The sequence below is a fragment of the Stegostoma tigrinum genome, chromosome 6, assembly GCF_030684315.1.
Source record: "Stegostoma tigrinum isolate sSteTig4 chromosome 6, sSteTig4.hap1, whole genome shotgun sequence".
Taxonomy (NCBI): domain Eukaryota; kingdom Metazoa; phylum Chordata; class Chondrichthyes; order Orectolobiformes; family Stegostomatidae; genus Stegostoma; species Stegostoma tigrinum.
The window spans coordinates 91,941,558-91,956,528 of NC_081359.1; the positions used below are offsets into that span (position 1 = coordinate 91,941,558).

General features: G+C 40.0%; 1 protein-coding gene across 2 annotated transcripts in view; it reads left to right on the forward strand.

Annotated features, from left to right (window-relative positions):
- Positions 1–14,971, forward strand: part of mrpl48 (mitochondrial ribosomal protein L48) — a 41,858-nt gene that overhangs the window by 17,193 nt on the left and 9,694 nt on the right. For both annotated transcript variants that reach the window (XM_048533376.1, XM_048533377.1), the window contains exons 4-6: positions 5,710–5,795; positions 8,195–8,364; positions 12,194–12,296. In XM_048533376.1, coding sequence (XP_048389333.1) covers positions 5,710–5,795; positions 8,195–8,364; positions 12,194–12,296 — 359 coding nt within the window. The remainder of the gene's footprint in view (positions 1–5,709; positions 5,796–8,194; positions 8,365–12,193; positions 12,297–14,971) is intronic.

Below are 14,971 nucleotides of genomic sequence, written 5' to 3' on the forward strand. Positions count from 1 at the left end.
CATTGGCAGAAGATGGTGTGATCAGCCATATCAATGACTGCCGTTGAGGTAGAATAGTTTATAGGTAAGTCACATTGGATGTAATCTGGTCAATATTGTTTACCTGAACTTATAACAGAAAATCAGCTAAATATCCATAGGTAGAAAATTGCCACCTATAAGTTTCAATTTGAAACTGTTAACTCATGGTGTACCATAGTCACTAGTGTTAGTATCTTTGCTATATGCTACTTAATTCAAAGCCTTTTATATGGGTGTTGGGTGAAAGCATTGCAAGATTGGATGCATGACTACTCCACACATGTCTTCCCATAATGGAGGAATGGGTGGGTGTTTGGCTTATAAAGTTTAACTTGTAAAGTGTAGTGCTATACAATGGCAAGGTATAATAGTAAATATTTGAATACACGCAGTACAAAGAATAAGATAAATGAGTTTGAGTTAGTAGGAACTGCAGATGCTATAGAGCTAGATAAACGTAGCAGGCCAAGCAGCATCGGACGAGCTGGGTGTAGAAGGGTCTAGGCCTGAAACCTCAGCCTTCCTGCTCCTCTGCTGCTTGGCCTGCTGTGTTCATCCAGCTCTAAACCTTGTTATCTCTAATAATGTAAATGAGCTTGTGGTGCAGATTGAAACTGGTAGTTATGACATGGTTGGCATCACAGAGACGTGGCTGCAAGGGGATCAGGATTGGGAACTGAATATCCAAAGATATACATCCTATCGAAAAGATAGGCAGGCGAGCCAAGGGGTTGGGGTTGCCTTACTAGTGAGAAATGAAATTAAATCATTAGGAAGAAATGAAGTAGGGTCAAATGGTGTAGAATCTGTGTGGGTAGAATTGATGAACTGCAAAGGTTTAAAAAAAAAACCATAGTTGCGGTTGTGTACAGGCCTCGAAACAGTAGTCAGGAGCTGGGGCGCAGGATGCACCAGGAGATGGAAAAGGTGTGTAAGAAAGGCAAAGTCACAGTGATCATGGGGGATTTCAATATGCAGGTGGACTGGGAAAATCATGTTGGTGGTGGATTGCAAGAAAAGGAATTTGATGTGGAATGTCTTTGAGATGGCATTTTGGAGCAGCTCGTAGTGGACCCCATGAGGGAACAGGCAATATTGGATTTGTTATTGTGCAACGAGGCAGACTGGATAAGGGAGCTGAAGGTAAACAAACCCTTAGGAGGCAGTGATCATAAGATGATAGAATTTACTCAGCAATTTGAGAGGGCGAAGATAGAATCAGAGGTAATGGTATTACAGCTGAATAAAGGTGATTACAGAGGTATGAGGGAGGAGCTGGACAGAATTGACTAGAAGAGGACCCTAGCAGGAAAGACAGTGGAACAGCAATGGCAGGAGTTTCTGGGACTAATTCAGGAGACGCAGCAAAAATTCATCCCTTGGAAAAAGAAGCATGGTACAGGGAGGATGAGGCAACAATGACTGACTAAGGAAGTCAGGGATAGCATAAAAGCAAAGGAGAAAACATTAAAATGTGGCGAAGGGCAGTGGGAAATCAGAGGACTGGGAAGCTTACAAAGACCAACAGAGGGCAACAAAAAAAAGAGGGAGAAGACTAAATATGAGGGTAAGTTAGTCTGTAATATAAATAAAGACTATAAAAGTTTCTTCAGGTATATAAAAGGGCAAAAGTGGACATTGGAACACTGGAAAATGACGGTGGAGAGATGGTAGTGGGGAACAAGGAAATGGCCAAGGAACTGAATAATTACTTTGCGTCTGTTTTCATGGTGGAATACGAGTAATATCCTAAAAATTCGAATGAGTGACAGGGGCAGAGCTGAGTATGGTCGCCATCACCAAGGAAAAGGTGCAAGTAAAACTGATTGGCCTGAAGGTGGACAAATAGCCTGGACCGGTTGGACTACACCCCAGAGTTCTAAAGAAGATATTTGAAGAGATTGTGGAAGCGTTTGTGGTGATGTTTCAGGAATCACTAGAGTCAGGGAGGGCCCCAGAAGACTGGCACATGGCTAATGTGACACCTCTGTTTAACAGGGGTGTAAGGTAAAAGGTAGAAAATTACAGGCCAATTAGCCTAACCTCAGTCGTGGGTAAGATCTTGGAGTCCATTGTAAAGGATGAAATTGCTGAATAGTTGGAAGTGTACAGTAAAATAGGACAAAGTCAGCACGGTTTCATCAAGGGGAGCTCATGCCTGACAAATCTGTGAGAATACTTGGACTTCATGAAGGCCTTTGATAAGGTGCCACAGAGGAGGCTGCTGAGTAAGATAAGGGCCCATAGTATTACAGGCAAGGTGCTAGTATGGATAGAGGATTGGCTGTCTGTCAGAAAGCAGAGAGTGGGTATTAAGGGGTCATTCTCTGGATGGTAGCCAGTGACCAGTGATGTTCTGCAAGGATCAGTGCTGGGACCACAGCTTTTCACTTTGTACATTAATGATCCAGATGAAAGGACTGTGGACATTCTGGCTAAGTTTGCAGGCAATACAAAAATAGGTGGAGGGACAGGTAGTATTGAGGAGGTGGCGAGGCTGCAGAAGGATGTGGGCAGGTTAGCAGAGTGGGCAAAGGTGGCAGATGGAGTACAACTTGGCAAAGTGTGAGATCATGCACTTTGGTAAGAAGAATAAAAGCATGGACTGTTTTCAAAATGGGGAGAAAATTCAGAAGGTCTGAAGTGTAAAGGCTCTGGGGATTTCTAGTCCAGGGTTCTCTCAAGGTAAACTTGCAGGTTGAGTCAGTAGTCAGGAAAGCAAATGCAATGTTGGCATTTACTTTAAGAGGACTTGAATATTAAAGCAGGTATGTACTGCTGAGGCTTTCTCAGGCTCTGGTCAGGTCACATTTGGAGTATTGCGTGCAGTTTTGGGCCCCATATCTCAGGAAGGGTGTACTGGCTCTGGAGCAGGTTCAGAGGAGGTTCACAAGAATGGTCCCAGGAATGGAAAGCTTAACATAGGAGGAACGTTTGAGGACTCTGAGACTATAGTCGTTGGATTTTAGATGGATGAAGGGGTATCTAATTGAAACTTTCAGAATACTGAGTGGCCTGGACAAAGTGGATGTTGGGAAGATGCTTCCATTGGTAGGACAGTCTAGGACCCGAGGGCATGGCCTTTGTTCTAAAAGGTCTTCCTTTTACTCTGAGATAAGGAGAAACTATTTCAGCCAGAGAGTGGTGAATCTATGGAATTGACTGCCACAGTAGTCTGTGGAGGCAAGGTCACTGAGTATATTTAAGATTGAGATAGATAGATTCTTGATTATGAAGGGGATCAAGGGTTACAAGGAGAAAGCATGAGGATGGGGTTGAGAAACATTTTAGCCATGATTGAGCAGACTCAGTGGGCTGAATGGCCTAATTTCTGCTCCTAGATCTTATGGTCTTAAATGTACATAAAACCTACAGGGAACAGATTGAAGTCAGTGGTGAGAGAAGTCTGGAGTTTGCAGCCCATCAGTTTTCTCAAAGTTTGTTGCCAATGACATGAAGTTAAAACAACGGTATTGTAGATTACACACGCAAGACAATTTAAGTAAAAACAAAATTTCATCCTTGAATAGACCTCTGTGAGAATATTATGTCCTGACTCGCTCTCCTCCTCAAGGATATTTGAGGTTTTGCAAAGACTGCGGAAGGCCACTTTTAATGGACCATCCATTGCACCTTATGTGCCAGATTGACTGACTGACTGATCTGAACTTCTATACTTCAGAAAGGCTTGGCCTCAGGCTGTTTGGTCTAGATTTATTAAATAATGCAGAGACTAGATTTTTCAGAAGGGACATAAAGCTAATCCAGTTAATTACATGTCTGCAGTAGACAGAATTTGTTAGAATCTTTAGTTAAGGTTGAAATTTATCATTCATCCAGTTAACCGAGAACAGCAGCCAGCACGTATTTCATAAGGAGACATTCTCCATTGATTAAATCTTGAAAATAAGTCATCCAGGAAATAACATGTGAAAGGAAACCGTTCAGTCGACAGTGTTCATTTCGACCAATTATTTCAACTGAATCGCTAAGGAGTATCAGTGGTCATGTTTGATTTACATAAGGGCAGGACTAGTTTGTTTGCTCCAAGAGTATAGATTACCTGAAATATATAATTGAATCTGAATTTCTTCTCTGGGTTTAAAATATGTTAACAAAGCTGATGAGCAACAAAGAGGAGACATGAGGTCTTTTTGGGAAAAACACCTCTGACAGACTAAAAGTAGTTGTTTTAACCACCAGTGATCTGATTCCTGTGCATCTTTGTGTGCATGTGAGGGAGGGAGGGGAACATGCTCTGTTTTGAGCATTGTTGCCCAAAATCTCTTTTTTAAAAAAAGCATTCAAGTTCAGTGCTTTATTGTCAAGATGACATTACAGTGGTGACATCAGGGCTGTTAATGTCTGGTAAGTAACCACTGAGATGCTAATTTAACTTCTGATGTACCTAACTCCTGGGAATGAAAGTAATGTTACCACAATAATGCACATACAGATGTAACATATTCTCTGGAGTGAGTGCTCAGATTCAGAACAGCAGGGAAAATAATTCAGCTATGGAACCAATTAACAAGTCGTGTAAATAATACTCTATGTATTCTGTCATTATCTACCACCAACTGTGATCTTAAATTTAACTTTGCATGGGAATGTTTGGGTTAGATGAGGCATTTCAGGTCTAATATCTAATAACCAACTTAGTTCCAATCTGAAGAATGCAACTCTTTTTAAGCATTTTTATGTATTCATTCAGGGAATGTGGGCTTCACAGGCTGGGCCACCATGTATTACCCCTGCTTAGTTGAGATGGTGTTGGTGAACTGCCTCCTCACCAAGGCAGTCCATTTGGTGCAAGTACACCCACAATACTGTCAGGAAGGAAGTTCCAGGATCTTGACACTCCTGAGTTTGCTTAGCTTCCCCGCATCCCTCTGGGCAGAACACTCATTTAAAGTTTATACTTCAGTTTTTCCCACTTACCTAATTATCACATTTACCTTTGTGACAGCCATCACAAAATTATTTTGCTATTTGTCGTTTTTGTGCACTGTAGTGATAGGAGCTAGAGCACCAGACTGCTGCTGTTCTACCCATTCCTCCTGTGTTTTTGCTCTTATGGAGAAGCTTAGCCACGTTCTAGTTGCTAGTTATGATCTGTCCATCCCCAAATTGTTAATATATCCATTAACAAACATGTTTAAGTACTGTTAGAAATCTATTTTATGTTTTAACTAGCTTCAAAGCTTCTACACTGCTGTAGAACTATAGTAGCCACTAGATAAATGTTCAATTCTGATGGAATTCCATCTGGAATATTAGGTTATCTTTTTCACTGACACACTGTTTGAAGCATTGGGTATGTTAGGATTTATTTTTGTTTATGAATTGGATTTTCAGTGTTCATAGTTTGCCTTTCATCCAGTTTAATGTTTGCATATTCACATTAAACCTGTACACGATATCCAGATAACATTTTTAGGCTATTATGAAGTTCACCTAGACAAAAATACAGAATCAAAAAATCTTAGGGAATTAATGAAACCAGTAGATTCTAAGGCCGTTGGATTTTTTTGTGCAAACATACTATTGTTTGTGTTTTAAAGAGTGGTCTCAATTGCTTTGTGCCATTTTGTATTGACCCTCTACTGCTACCAGGAGATGAGCTATCTCGGAGTGTAACTTGGTGATATATTTTAATCAAATAAATTCTGCATTCTGCATACACAGGTAATAGCTTAGCCAGCAAGAGACATTACAGGTCAATGCCTACCCATGGGATCGGGAGGTATAAATACTTACTGCCTAAAGAAGTGGTAAGTAATGCTTTCTTTGTGTGTCTGGATTAAATTTAACACTGATGTAGAGCAGAAACGATTAATCACAAAATTCACCAATCAACTTAGATTTAAATAAATGAATTTTATGATAACTACTTAATTTTTCAAATCAGGTGTTGACTTGTTTTCTCTCACCTCCTTAACTTACTGCCACTTCCTTCTTTTCTCTCCCAAAAGACTGAACTCTTAAAATCTCACCATTGCTCCAGCAACCTTCTAGATATTATCTCCCTGAGTCATTCTAGACTGCATGTCAACTGCCAATTTGGATGAAGGGCATTGTGCACAGTTCTAATTGCGTTTTCACCTGACACCCACACAAGGGTGCCTTCTGTATGACTCAGTTGAGTGCTGTTATTATCAAGAATGGGTCTTTTTTTTTGTCCTTCAAATTTTCTATTCTCAAATATTGGAATTGGCATTTGTCTAGTGCCTTTGACAACCTCAGGATGCACTGAAGCTGTTTATCGCCACTGAACTAAAGTTGCACTTCAGTTATACTTTTGAAGTGCAGCAAGCAGTTTGCACGCAGTAAGGTTCCAAAAACAGTTAACATTTCAGGACTGTGACCTTGCACCAAAACCTAGAAGATACTGAAATGTTAATTGTTTCTCTCCACAGGTGTTCCTGACCTGCATATTCCCAGAATTTTCTGCTTTTATTTCATCTTTCAGCTGTGATATTTTACATTGATATTGAGGCTGTTTCCTGCCCCAGATGGTTAATTCAGGGTTGATAAGTTTTTCTATCACAGCAACTTAAATTTATTTACACCCACTGTCTATAAATTTGCATGAGTTTTTAAACAGGAATTATTGATCATGAACAGAAACATCATTGAATTTTTTTTGTCCCCTTCCCAGTTCTGCAGTTTTGGGGTCAGTTAGTGCTCATTAATTCACAGCTTGACTGGTAATTTAATTCAGCATGGATTATACATGGAATCTTCCTGAGGTATCCGGCTCGGATTCATACCAGGAAGTACATTCTCCCTTCGAGGAACGATATAGAAATTTTATTTGGAGTTTACATTGCTATTGAGACTTAACGTTTTGCATCATAGACTTAATAAATAACCATTGACCTGACATGAACAGCAGTTGCAGAGTTAGTGATTGCTAACGTTTGACCTATATACAAGTAAGAAATCTCTCAACACCAGATTACAGTCCAACAAGTTTATTTGAAAGCACAAGCTTTTGGAGCCTTGGTCCTTCAGGTGTTAGTATACAAATCAGGAGCTTTGTGAAGTTGAGGTTAACAAACTTCTTGTGGTTTCAAACTATCTTTAATGTAAAACACTTGGAGTCATATGACCTATTCTGAAGTCTGCTTGTCAATTGTTTTTGGCCAACAGGTCCAAATTGTGTTACTGAGTTGACAGTTTAGGGTGTTCATTGTTGCAGATAATGACAGTCTCTGAGTTTATACTTAGATTATATGGTGCAGATTTTTGTGGAGTGATAAATGGCAGATGGAATCCAGATATGGATGTCCCACCTCCATTTCTGACACCCAGGCTTCTTAGTTGAGTTTTTATATACAATTCTGCAACTTCAACAATATTCATGGCTCTCCCTACCCTCTCGGTGTCTGCACATAGAAACCAACTAAGCATTTATTTTGAACGGAGGATTAAGAGGCTGTAAAATGCATTACCTTGTTTAGTGATTGAAGAAGAACATGCCAACTCACTTTCAGTCTGTGATGTGCATTTCTTCCCCTGATGAACATGATCTGTTTCATTACTGGTCTTTGGAGCAGTGAAAACTTTGAAAGCACTAAGTGTGCAACAAACATGCTGTTAGCATTTAGTCAGCTACACTGCACGAATTGCCATCTTAAGGAAGCTTTCCATTGTTGAACCAACCAGGGCACCCTAGATATGTTGATGTTGGCTTGGAGGGTTTATCCAGAATATTGTATCAAAAACTACAGTTCCCTATGAAATCTGTGCACAAGATTTTATCTGTTTGAGGTTTGGAATATCCCTGTACAATACATCCCACAGACACACGTAGATGTTTAGAACTGTCTACCACAAACAGCAGTATATGTAGGATCAGATGTGAATTTGAATTGGATGTAGGTAAATTTTTGTTAAACAAAGGAATATGGTCCAAAGACAGATATAAAACCATATTCTCAAGGCCAGCTCAGGATAGGCAATAAATGCTAGCCCAGACAACTGGTGCCAATATCCCATGAGTGCATAAAAACAAACTGGATTAGGCCAAAGATTAACCATGATCTCGCCTAATGGTGGAAGAGGCTCAAGGTGCGGAATGACCTCCTACTGTTCCAATGCATATTTTGACTATGTATAAGTTTTTCTGGCAATTATTTTAAGATTTTGACTGTGATATTTTCAACAGCCACGGAAGAAAAGAGAGAAGTTACAGATGAAGCAGCTTAAGCCTGGCACTGACACAGAATATGGTGTCTTAAATATCCAACTGACTGGCTATGATATGACACTTGTAGAACACTATAGTCAGTACATACACCGGCTCTGCAATCGACTGAAGATCAAAGTGGAGGAAAGGTGAAGAGCAGTGTGAAATGAAATCTGCTGTCAATTACAACTTGCATTTTGCTTTGCTTTTAACATAGATGAAATTACAAAAGTATCGAGAGAAATGTAATCAAAGAAACTGAAGTTGAATCAAGAAAGAAAGCAACAGCTGGTCAGAGTTTGATTTTGAGTTCTTCAAAGAAGACAGTGGAAGTTGGGATATCAAAGGTGGACTTTAAGGGTACAGTTAAAAATTTTGATCACTGCAAAAATATTGGCTAGAGTCTTCTGGACCTATCGGAAGTTTTTGGTAGGGAGCGCATAGAAATATAGTGGGAAGTAAAATTTCTATTTCCCAATGGTGGATTAAAGCTTTTCTATCTAATTCTGACAACCTCTCAGGCAGGTTGGCTTTCCTGACCTTCATCGTCAGGGACCTTTTTTTGTTTTTTTTCATTGGAATGTCATGAACACCCCAGACCTTCGAAATTATGTTCACAGCTGTTTTGCTAACAGCAATCTTGTTAGCAAAAATCAGGAAACATGTGATCAACTGTACAGATGAAGTGTGTGATAACAAGGTGTATGGATGAGCACAGCAGGCCATCAGCAGCATAGGAGCAGGAAAGCTGACATTTTGGGCCTATATCCTTCTTCCGAAAATGGATGAAGAAGTGTGTACCTGGTGGGGTAAACTTGTTTCTTCCAGTTTCAGTGAGTACAAACCTCTTCCATTACTTGGCTCCTTCATACCAAGTCATTTCTTTGCCCAAGTGCTTATCGTATAAGAGATGAAGCTTTACTTAGTGAATCTGCTCACAAGAAGTTCCGTCATTTGTGGTACTAAAATACTTACTGTGTAAGGGTTGAAGATTGATCAGACCTACCAGCCTTTCCAAGTGAGGTAGCCACACTGGCTTCCACCAGTGAACCTATCTAGAACAAGCGAGCAGGCTTCAACTGAAGAGGTATGAAATGAAAAGGGCACTGTACCAATTAGAAGTCTCAACAGGAAGGGGGACTAAACTGAAAAGGTTTGCAGAAAGATGGGCTGGATTAAAAAGAACAGTCAGGAATGAAATTGTTATCAGGGACATTGGAAGGATTCTGGGGAATGGAGGAAGCAAACTGGGAAATAGGGGGAGAATCGCATTGACTTGGACAAAGGAACAAGAAAGATTGGGAGCTGCATGTTAAAGGTGGAGAACACTGTGGCAATTAATTTTGTTGCGGATGGAGAATGAGCTGGTGAACTGAATAAAAGAATTATTAAGATAAGGCTGGGAATGGGAAATTTAATCAGGGTGGGATTGGAGAAGAGTATCAAAGGTGAAGTGAAGGGGCTGATAATCTCAAAGGGGATGCCAGAGAAAACTACTTATAGCAGGGGAAAGTAAATCCTAGAGGACAAGGCTAGAGGGAATGGTTAACAGAAAGGACACGAGCACAGCCTTTCTATTTTGACAGAGGCCTCACGGAGAATGTGCAATACAAATGGGAGACCCCCACATCTGTTTGCATGTGTTCCTCTATAGCATGAGCGCATCTAACTCAACTATTCAAAACAGAAATTGAACATGATTGCATTAGCAGTATTAAGATGTTACGTTGATAGGAAGCAAACTGAGTGAGCTCTTATAGCTCCAAACAACACTGCAACCATGTTTTATGATTCCTTAACGTTTGACAAGAGGGGAATCTAAAAATCAGCAGTAGTGGTGATGGTGCTGGGGTGATTATTCCACATGCAGCCATGCAGGAGCATTCACAGCACCATGTATACAAAAGTTAAGAACATGGGGATAAAACTGTTTTGCAGGTTGAAGATTCAAAATGTAGTAAGGCTATATGGCAGGGGTTAATGGACGCTTCCGCTCTTTCCGTGCATATAGCAGTTTTATTAATCACTCGTGGGATGTGGGCATTGTTGACTTGGCCAGCATTTATTACCTGTTCCAGCATTTCTTGCCCACCCCTGGAGAAGGTGATGAGGAGCAGTCTTCTTGAACAGCTGCAGTCCATGAGCTGTATGTAGAGCGGTACTGCCATTAGGAAGGGAATTAACGTAATGTACGGATCAAGTTTACAAAAGTCTTGCCCGTGACAGAATAAGGAAGAGGAAAACCAGTCGTAAGTCATAGAGGATGCACTTCACCTTGTAGTCAGTCGATAGAATATTCCCCCAACGCATAAGCAGTCTGCTAAGGACCCATAGTGTAGCTTGACTGTCAAGATCTCAAATGAACAAACATGCATCTCATTCCTGATACTACTTCACCGATCAATACTAACCAGATGTTCAGCCACCTTAAACCAACAGCTGTGTGAGTTTTCAGTAAGGGTGAGATGAATAATGAGGTGAAGCAACCTGGTGAGTAGCACCAACAGAGCCACAGATACTAAGCTCAGAGCCACGATGATGCACAAGCAAGCAGTATTGTCAAGAAAGTAACCAGGGTCTTTAGCACCATTGAATGGTGCATTGAGGCAGTGTCAGAGGCATTTTTGCATGATTAGCTGGAATGAAGTGACAAACATTGATTATACGTAAGGCATCTGATAGAGATGCCTGACGCCGTCTTATGTGACAGTCCACTGTAGTGATCAACTTATAATGTTAACTCACGCTCATAGGAGCCTGAAACATTGAGTAGCCAGTGTAAAAAGAGTGTCTTTTTTGAAAAATTATGGATTGAAATGAGAGAGAACTGTTTCTAAAATCAGTGTTTTGCAAAGTTTGCTGCATATTTTGAAAAGCAAATAACCTGACACCCATGTCAAACTTGGTTTAAATGCTGCCTAAATGAGAAGTAATAAAATTTATGCTGTAGACAAGTTGGAATTGGATGACAAAGGCTTTTTGCCTGATAGCAACTATATAATTGGTTGTTAGTTAAGTGGACAACTTGGGGCTGGAAAGAAGACAGAGAAAAAAGTGATTAGATCTTCTCTGTCTCAGGAGCTGTCTCCCCATTCTCTGCAGTAAGCTACTTTAAAGCTGAAGAAAAGTGGTTTCTTTCCTTCATTTGCGGTGAGCTTTAGTTTTTATTTAATGCGTCAGAAATCTTTCACAAGTGAGCCAGCCGTGCTATACCTATTGCAAGCCAGTGGAAGCATTTGGAAAAGCAAAGCCAAGAAGAAATCTTCTGATCAGTGAAAGCCAACCCTACAGAAAAAAGACTACAGAACTGCTTTTCCAGTTTCTGCTCTACCTATATTTTTTTTCCTGTGTGCACGTAATGGGGAATTTATAAGGGAATTGAGTTTTAATGATTAGTGTTATGTACTGATGGTTTATAACTGTTTGCCTGCAGCTAAAGTCTAACTGCTTGGTATTAAATAGTCATTTTTGTTCAGTTTGTCCATACACTGGCAGAAAACCAGATTTTATGAATATGTACTGAGCTGAGAAGAATGTTATCACACATTAAAACCCAGCAGAGCTACCTTCTGCTTTAAGCGCCCCCACCACCTTCACACTTGGTCTAAACAAAAAATAAGATACCCCATTGTGGCAAATGGAGGACCAAGGACTGGCCTAGGAAGACTGATAACATAACTATTAATCAGTTGGGAGAGTCATGGGTGTAAGTGAGCTGTCAGGTAAAGGTTAAGACACTGTCATTTTTAACTACATCAAGAATTAAACTGTAAATTCTCTGATATCCACCCTCCTCTTGTGCCATAAACAGAATCATAAATGCTTCAAAAGTCTTTCACTCTTATTGCTTCTCCCAAAAAAGTGAATGAGCAGTATTAATGAAAATCCTTTCATATCTGTTCTTTTATTTATTTTGTATGTTCAGTCTTATTGAAACAATATAACATGTACAAGTGCTTTTGTATTTGTTTCCCACAGCTATGCAATGCCTACCAAATCCACTGAGATCTCCGTGTTGCAGGAACAAGGAACCAAGATGAATGTGGAAGGTGTTATTCACTGTCATGAGAGAATTGTACAGGTATTCTTGGTTTCCCAGTTGCAATCCTGAAATGTTGATCTTTTTCCTCACTTAAAACGTATCCTTCAATGTAATTTCTAATTAGTGCACAAGATAGAAATGAATCTTGCTCCTAGGCTGTGCTTTAGCCATTCCTAAACAGTTGACTTACAGAAATAGTCCTGGACACATTTTTAAAACCTTTGCCATTGGGAAATGCTGGGTATGGAAATGCTTACATCAAGAATATGCCACATGGGAACTGTAAACATGAATTCTTGTTCAGGCACTCAGTGGTACAAGTTGTATGTTCAAGTTATATTTTAACAGGAATTTTCAAAGTAATTGGACTTATCACTCTTGGCAAGGAGAGGAAATCCTAAACTGGCAACAGTAGGGATCTTTTTTTAAATTATAGATTGTATATTATTTCTTTATTTTTCTCACTTTTGGTTTGTAACTGTGAGTTGAACTTGAATGTTGAACTCTGAATTTTGAACAGCAACTTGTCCTTTTTATTATATGGAAAGTACAAACAAATTGATTTGTTTATGGGAACTGGCCAGGTTAATTGTTGTTCTTAAAAACACTGTAGGCATTTCGGCACATGAGACATATATTATGCCCAAGGACTGGCAGCTGCTTGAATGTTATACGTTGCAATAAATGGGAGGCTAGTGCCAGACAGTCAAATAAACTGAATGTTGAGGCAGTGTGCCTGTGAAAGCTGCTGCAAGGAGTTTTGGTCGCTCTTTAGTTGATATCCAGCTTTCAAATTATTGAAAAATGTGAAAAAACCCCAACAAAAGACATTTAGACATACACATCTACAGGCAGACAGTAAAGGGATATGGACTATGTGCAGGCAGATGGGATTAAGTTTAGAATAGCATCATGGTCGGCACAGACATGGTGGGCTGAAGGGCATGTTTCTGTGCTGTACTGTTACATATTCAGAGTTCAGTAAGACGTTAGTAAAAGTCCCCAGCAGTCTGCAGAAGCTGTCTGCATTGACCAGAGACTTCAGAAGTCAAGCAGAATGGAAAGCCTCACATGCTTACGGACAACTCATTTTTCAAGGATTGCATGAAGGTTTGGTAAACATGGTTCAAAACTGACTAAGTGAACTGCCCAGTTGTAATTGTTCACTATATCTCTTAGCTTTATTCATCCATCTTTGTGCGTGAGTGTGAGTTTACAATCGAAGAATATTGGGTTTAAATCATATAGGCTAATTTGATTACCTTGTTTAAATTTGCTCCACTAAAGTTATAGCGCTCATAGCAAATTGTTAACTTCTGCTTAAGCTGTAAACTCGATGTCTGTTATTTGTAAAGTATGGTTAGGGACAATTAAGCAATTTTGAGGGTCATTGAATATTTTAGTTTAACTGAGTTGCAATGTCCAGTGTTGGCAAGTCTGATTTTTGGTTTGGTTTGCTGTCCCTGTATCACCCAAAACACAAGTGTCTGCTATAAGCTTCAGAGATAGCAGGAACAGCAGATGCTGGAAAATCTGAGACAACAAGGTGTAGAGCTGGATGAACTCAGCAGGCCAAGCAGCATCAGAGGAACAGGAAGGCTGATGTTTCAGGCCTAGACCATTCTTCAGAGACATTTCTGAAGAAGGGCCTAGGCCCAAAATGTCAGCCTTCCTGCTGATTTGTCTTAATAATCACCTTTTGGGTGTACCTACTGGAATCCTATGAAACACACCGGGTTATGAATATGGTCACTTAGACCTCTAAGGACAATTAAGAAATGCAATAACAATATGATAAGATAAATTATTGATGAAGACAAAGATTAGGCCTTTCACAATGGATCCATCCAGAGTATCTTTTGAGATTCTCCTCTCCATTTCAGCAACTGATTTTTTGTTTTCCTTTAAATGATTCCAAGAGTTTTAACCTTGCTATTTTGAAAACTGTTTTCAATGGTCTGGATTTTGCACAGGTATCATAGAGAATCATAGAATCCCTACAGAAGCAAGCCATTCAGCCCATCAAATCCACACCAACCCTCTGAAGAGCATCCCACCCAGACCCACATCCCTACCCTACAATCCTGCATTTCTCATGGCTAATCCATCTAGCCTGCACATTTCTGGACACTATATGAGCAACTTAGCATGGTCAATCCACCTAACATTTTTTTGGTCTGAGAGAGGAAAGCAGAGCACTGGAGCTTAGACACACTGGGAATGTGCAAACTCCACAAAGCGATGTACCCAAGGGTGGGACTGAACCTGGGTTCCTGGCGCTGAGGTAGCAGTGCTAACCACTAAGCCACTGTGCATGGTATCGAAGGTAACTGCTGTATTAAGGCGTAAATCATTTACAAATTCGGCTTCTGCAGATGTGCAGCTAGTCCCAAAAGGATAGATATTGCTATCTGATTTGCTCTACTTCTGTAAATGCTTTGATATGCTGGTACATCTCGGCAGTTAAACACAGGGTAGCTGTGAAGTTACAGTCTTTACTCAATTATCATGCTAGAAAATGTAAAGCCTTGTCATTCAGGTGTCACCACATTATTAACGACCCATTAGTCCTTAATTCTGTTAATCTCACGGCCACTCCTCAAACCTTTGGAATTTATACTTTGGAACATTTTGGGTTTCTTCTGTTTTTCTTTTCTCTCTTTTTTGTTTTCTTTTTTACTTAGCTCTTGTTGAAGAGCTTGATCACGAGGACA